General features: G+C 41.7%; 1 protein-coding gene across 1 annotated transcript in view; it reads left to right on the top strand.

The window, feature by feature from the left end:
• CRISP2 (cysteine rich secretory protein 2) overlaps window positions 1-5777 on the top strand; it is a 34555-nt gene that overhangs the window by 9754 nt on the left and 19024 nt on the right. The window contains exons 5-6 of the mRNA XM_007451916.1: window positions 1707-1852; window positions 2576-2673. Coding sequence (XP_007451978.1) covers window positions 1707-1852; window positions 2576-2673 — 244 coding nt within the window. The remainder of the gene's footprint in view (window positions 1-1706; window positions 1853-2575; window positions 2674-5777) is intronic.

Genomic DNA, 5777 nt, shown 5'->3' with positions numbered 1-5777 from the left:
TCTTTCCCTCCCCAGGGAGAGGCCAAGAGCTGGAGTGTTTTGTTTGTTCACTCTGTGCTGAACCAGGAAGGGAGGCTATGGCAACTGCCAGCCCAAATATCTGTCTCTGTTCTCACTAGCCGCAGGCAGCAAGTTTATGCTAGGTCTTGATAGCATTCAAAAACAGGCAAGTCAGGAGCCAATCCTTCAGGCAGCCTCTGGAAAATGTGTGGCATCAGATGACCAAACCAGCTTCTTCCCTCCCCAGGGAGAAGCAGGCAGCTGTGGTTTTTGTCGGCTTGCTCTGTGCTGAGCTGGGGAGAAGGGCTATGGCATCTACCAATCCAAACTGCCATATCTGTTCTTCCCCAGGGAACAAGACTGTGCTCCAGGACTGGCAAGAAAGATGCCAGTTCTTTGGGTAGCCCCAGAGAAACTGGAGCACTGGACACATTGATCAACTCTGCCTCCCAGGGAAGAAAGGAAAAAAATGAAAGGATTTTTCATTTGCTTGCTCTGTGCTGAGCCAGAGGGAGGAGTTATGGTGTCCAGCAGCCCAAACACCATCTCCATTCACCACCTCCAAGACTAGCAAGACAGAAGCCAGCCCTCTGGGGTGTCCCCTTGGAAATGTTGGGTTGCTGGACACATGAGCCAACTCTTTCCATCCCCTGGGAGAAGCTGGGAGTTAGAGGGTCTCTTCCTGATTGTATAGCACGGTGCTGAGGATAGGGATTCTCGCAAGAGGGTTTTCCAATCTTCCTAGAGGCTTCAGTGAGTCTGGTTTCATATCCCTCAGGGTAAGGAAGCCTTTAGTTTTGTTTTTGGATTTCTGACAAGGGCAATTTGTTCATGAATTGTTGCTGAATCAGTGTGTGTATTGGGGAAAGGAGAGTCCAGGGCTTCCTACCTCACCATTCTGCTGATGTCACCCTCTGCAAGGTCCTTCCTGCCTAACTCTCTGAGGAGAATTTGGCCTTGTGACATTATGACTCATGGATTAAGGGAAGATCTACAAGTTTTGAACACCTTCCTGATGTCAGTTGACTCTTGATTGGGACTCTTAAAGACTGCCCGTAAACCTTTTTTTTTTCAAAGTTTATGCAAATTCATAATCATAAATATTTATTCTGGCTCCTATATGTGAAAAATCTCTGCTGAGGGTGGGTAAGAGGAGAGAAAAAATAAAATTTGGTCGTTGCCTTTTGTAAGCTAACAATACAAAGCTGAGAGCACACATATTATACCTGTAAATTAGCATGAAAAAGAATGCATCTTTGACAATCCAGAGGGAGGATTTTGTTTGGTTTGGTTTGGTTTTGATTTTTATTGAAATATAGTTAATTTACAATGTTGTGATAGTTTCAGGTGTACAGCAAGGTGATTCAAATATACATATATATATATTTTTTACATTCACTTCCATTATAGGTTATTGCAACATATTGAGTATAGTTCCCTGTGCTATACAGTAGGTCTCTGTTAGAATAAATTCTTCTCAACCTATTCAAAGTTTGCATATTGTGGCCAGCCTCAGTGGGCTAGGTAGATCTGTCTTCTATTCAGCTTTACAGTTGGTAAGGAATGGAAGCATCTTTTTCATGTATTAACAGTTAGCAAATACAGGCACTGAGTTTGAAGGGCAACATCCTTGTGTTCATGTAGTTGACTTCTCTTGCCATGGCATGCTTTTTTGTTTTCTTCATGAATGATCTGTTCACACTTAGGTACAAAATGTGGTGAGAATCTCTACATGTCAAGTGACCCTACTGCCTGGTCAGATGCAATCCAAAGCTGGTTTGAAGAACACCACAATTTTGTCTATGGTGCAGGACCAAAGAGCTCCAGTGCAATTGTTGGACATTATACCCAGGTAACCAGAACAAATGAAAAACTTCTGCCACAAATGCTCTAACAGAGAAAGCTTCTCCAAATGATGACCAACACCAATGTTCAATCTGGGGGAAGGGCTTGAGTATAATAGAGTCCTGGCATTTGGCTGGTATTTCATCTAGAACTGTCTTTTTTTTTTTCCATGGGCTGCAAAATTCTTGGCAGGGAAGTACACTCTGTACTTTTCCAACATTATAAATGGATACATGAAATTTAATATTTTTAAAGTTTGTGACTTTGTTTCAGTAATTTAAATATTTCCATAAGGTATACGGCTACAAACTATAAGTCACTCTTTTTTCTTTCTTTTTAAATATTTGGCTGTGTTGGGTCTTTGTTGGTGCGCGCAGGCTTTGTCTAGTTGCCGTGAGCGGGGGCTACTCTTTGCTGCGGTGTGCGGGCTTCTCATTGCAGTGGATTCTCTTGTTGTGGAGCACGGGCTCTAGGCACGCGGGCTTCAGTAGTTGTAGCATGCGGGCTCAGTAGTCATGGCACGTGGGCTTAGTTGCCCCGAGGCATGTGGAATCTTACGGGACCAGGGATGGAACCCGTGTCCCCTGCATTGGCAGACGGATTCTTAACCACTGCACCACCAAGGAAGTGCCAAGAATCCCTTTTTTGTTTTACATTTGCTATTATTTGTTTTCCCAATATTTTCCCCTCTTCCTTAATGTACTCTTACATATTCCCTTATGCATTGTAGCTTGTTTGGTACTCATCTTTCCATGTTGGATGTGGAATTGCCTACTGTCCCAATCAGGAGAGTCTAAAATACTACTTTGTTTGCCAGTACTGTCCTGCGTAAATATATACTTTAAAGTTTAATGCCAATAATTCCATCGGCAATTTAATATTTTAAAATAATCTTACATTTAACCAATCAAAATAAAAAAGCATATTTTAATAAAGAGAAGGGATAAACCTTTGGAAATACTGCTTAAGGTAAGATACATTCAACTTATCAGAGAAGAGACCAAGTTCTCATTTCCAAGAGTAAAATCTGAAACTCTCTTTCCTCAATTATGAAGTCATGTCTTTTCTCTCAATTGCCTTTCCCCAGGGCTCAAGGTTTTTCTCTGGGCACGTGTAGTATGCATTTCTCTAGACTTGATGTCATCAGTTCTCACTAATTTCACACCCTAGGTGGGTGGAAGCTTGATGGTTAAGCAAGAGGCAGTAGTGGAGTGGAAAATAAGGGATAGTAAATTGTGATTTCAGCCCTTTCTGCTGAAACGTTCCTATTCTTACTTATCTTGAAAACCATATATGTTATTATCATTAGAAATGATTCATTCTTCTGGGTCTCAAAGGTTTTTCAAGAGATCTTTAATATATGTCAGAGTCCAGAAAAAGGAAACATCTTAAGCTTTTGTTTCTCAGAAGTTTTCACCAAAAACTCCATAATGAACAATTCCTTACAGTCTTTATTTGTAACAGGAAACATGCTCTTTCATTAAGCAAAACATTTGAAGTTCTCCACAACAAATCCTATGGATAAACTAAAGACCTAACCTCAACATATCTACTAGTCTTAATTTCTTTTAAAATTTGAAGTTCTTTATCACTACAGGCAGGGAGGCCCCAAACCAAGCCTCATACAGGATTTATTTGATACTATAGATGACCCAGGGATATGGGTCTCCAGTTTGAGAAATATGACCTCCAAAGTCATTTTTCTGAAAACAGCTATTAGAGTTTAGTAGAAAGAATAGATAGGTCATTTGGGGAAGGACAACACGGGCCTAGGAAGACCCTGAGCTCACCTCCTCCCATGCACACACTGAATCTACACCTACATATAAAGAAATTGCTCCCGAAGACCTGAAGGCTGATTTAACAGCTTCTGCAGATAGAAGAACCACATAGAAATTAGTAGGAAAGATGGAGACACTGTATCCATGAGAACCCCACCCCCATTTTAGTGATCTGCAGTAGGAGGGATATAGCTGAGGGGCTTGAGAACAGACTCACCTGCCCTGGGACACAGCAAAAAAAACCCAGCAATTTAAAAAGCATTCAGACTATAAAGAAGGAAAATCCATCTACTAACCTGAGAGCTTCTTGCAAATGAACAGGGAACTGATGGAGCCCTCCCCAGAGTCGGAGGCACCAGTGAGCACCATTGTTTGGTCCCCCTGGGACTCCCCCCAGTGCACACCTTCCCCAGCTGCAGCTCTAGCCATCCCACCAACGCAGCCTTAAGCACAGTGCTCCCCAGGGACTTCCTCTAGCCTGGCCCATTCCAACTCAAGCTGGTCTGCTAAAGGCACCAGTCACAAGCAGTCACAGGGGATGCTCTTACACAAGGCCACTCCTTCAAGACCAAGAGCGGTAGCTGTTTAGCCTAAATCATAGGAAAAAAAAACAAAATTTAGCAACTATACTCCAATAAAAGAATTTTTTAAATAATAATAAAAACAAAATTCAAACAAAATGAGGAGACAGGAATATGTTCCAAATGAACATATTCACAGGAAAAAACTCTAATGAAATGGAGATAAGTAATTTACCTGATAGAGTTCAAAGAAATGGTTATAGAATGCTCACTGAACTAGGGAGAATAATGGAAGAACACAATAAGAATTTCAGCAAAGACTTAAAAAATAAAAGAACCAATCAGAAATGAAGAATAGAGACGCCCTCCAGCGACCTACACGCAGAGGCAGGGCCAGGTCGAAAGCTGAGCCCCTGTGAGCTGTGAGAACAAAGAAGAAAAAGGGAAATCTCTCCCAGCAGCCTCAGAAACAGCGGATTAAAGCTACACAATCACTTTGATGTACCCTGCCTCTGTGGAATACATGAATAGACAGCGAATCATCCCAAATTGAGGAGGCGGACTTCTAGAGCAAGATCTATGATTTTTTCCCCTTTTCCTCTTTTTGTGAATGTGTATGTGTATGCTTCTGTGTGAGATCTTGTCTGTATAGGTTTGCTTCCACCATTTGTCCCAGCGTTCTATCCGACCATTTTTTTTTTAAATTTTTTTCTTAATAATTAATTTTAATTTAAAGAACTCTATTATACTTTACCTTCTTTCTATCTTTCCTTCCTTCCTTCCCTTTTTGAGACAACGAATCGTCCCAAATTGAGGAGGTGGACTTGGAGAGCAAGTTTTATGATTTTTTCCACTTTACCTCTTTTTGTGAGGGTATATGTGTATGCTTCTATGTAAGATTTTGTCTCTATAACTTTGCTTCCACCATTTGTCCTAAGGTTCTATCCTTCCCTTTTTTTTTTCCTCTAAATAATTATTTTTTTAATTCAATAACTTTATTATACTTTATTTTATTTTACTGTATCTTCTTTCTTTCTGTATTTTTTCCTTCCTTCCCTCATTCCTTCCTTCCTTCCCTCCTCCCTCCCTCCCTCCTTTCTTTCCTTCTTGCCTTCTTCCTTTCTTTTCTTCTTTCTTTCTTTCTTCCTTCCCTCCTTCCTTCCTTCCCTCCTCTCTTTCTTTCTTTCTTTCTTTCTTTCCTATTTCCTCCTACTTATACTAATTCTCTCTACTTTCTCTCCCTTTTATTCTGAGCCGAGTGGATGAAAGGCTCTTGCTGCTCCAGCCAGGAGTCAGGACTCTGCCTCTGAGGTGGGAGAGCCAACTTCAGAACACTCGTCAAGAAGAGACCTCCCAGCCCCACATAATATCAAACGGCGAAAATCTCCCAGAGATCTCCATCTCAACACCAGCACCCAGCTTCGCTCAACGACCAGCAAGCTACAGTGCTGGACAACCTATGCCAACCATATAGCAAAACAGGAACACAACCCCACCCACTAGCAGAGAGGCTGCCTAAAATCATAATAAGTCCACAGACACCCCAAAACACACCACCAGACGTGGACCTGCCCACTAGAGAGACAAGATCTAGGCTCATTCATACACCACAACACAGGCACTAGTCCCC

The sequence above is a fragment of the Lipotes vexillifer genome, unplaced genomic scaffold (genome assembly GCF_000442215.2).
Source record: "Lipotes vexillifer unplaced genomic scaffold, Lipotes_vexillifer_v1.1 scaffold147, whole genome shotgun sequence".
Classification (NCBI taxonomy): domain Eukaryota; kingdom Metazoa; phylum Chordata; class Mammalia; order Artiodactyla; family Lipotidae; genus Lipotes; species Lipotes vexillifer.
This window is presented reverse-complemented; position numbering and strand designations above follow the sequence as displayed.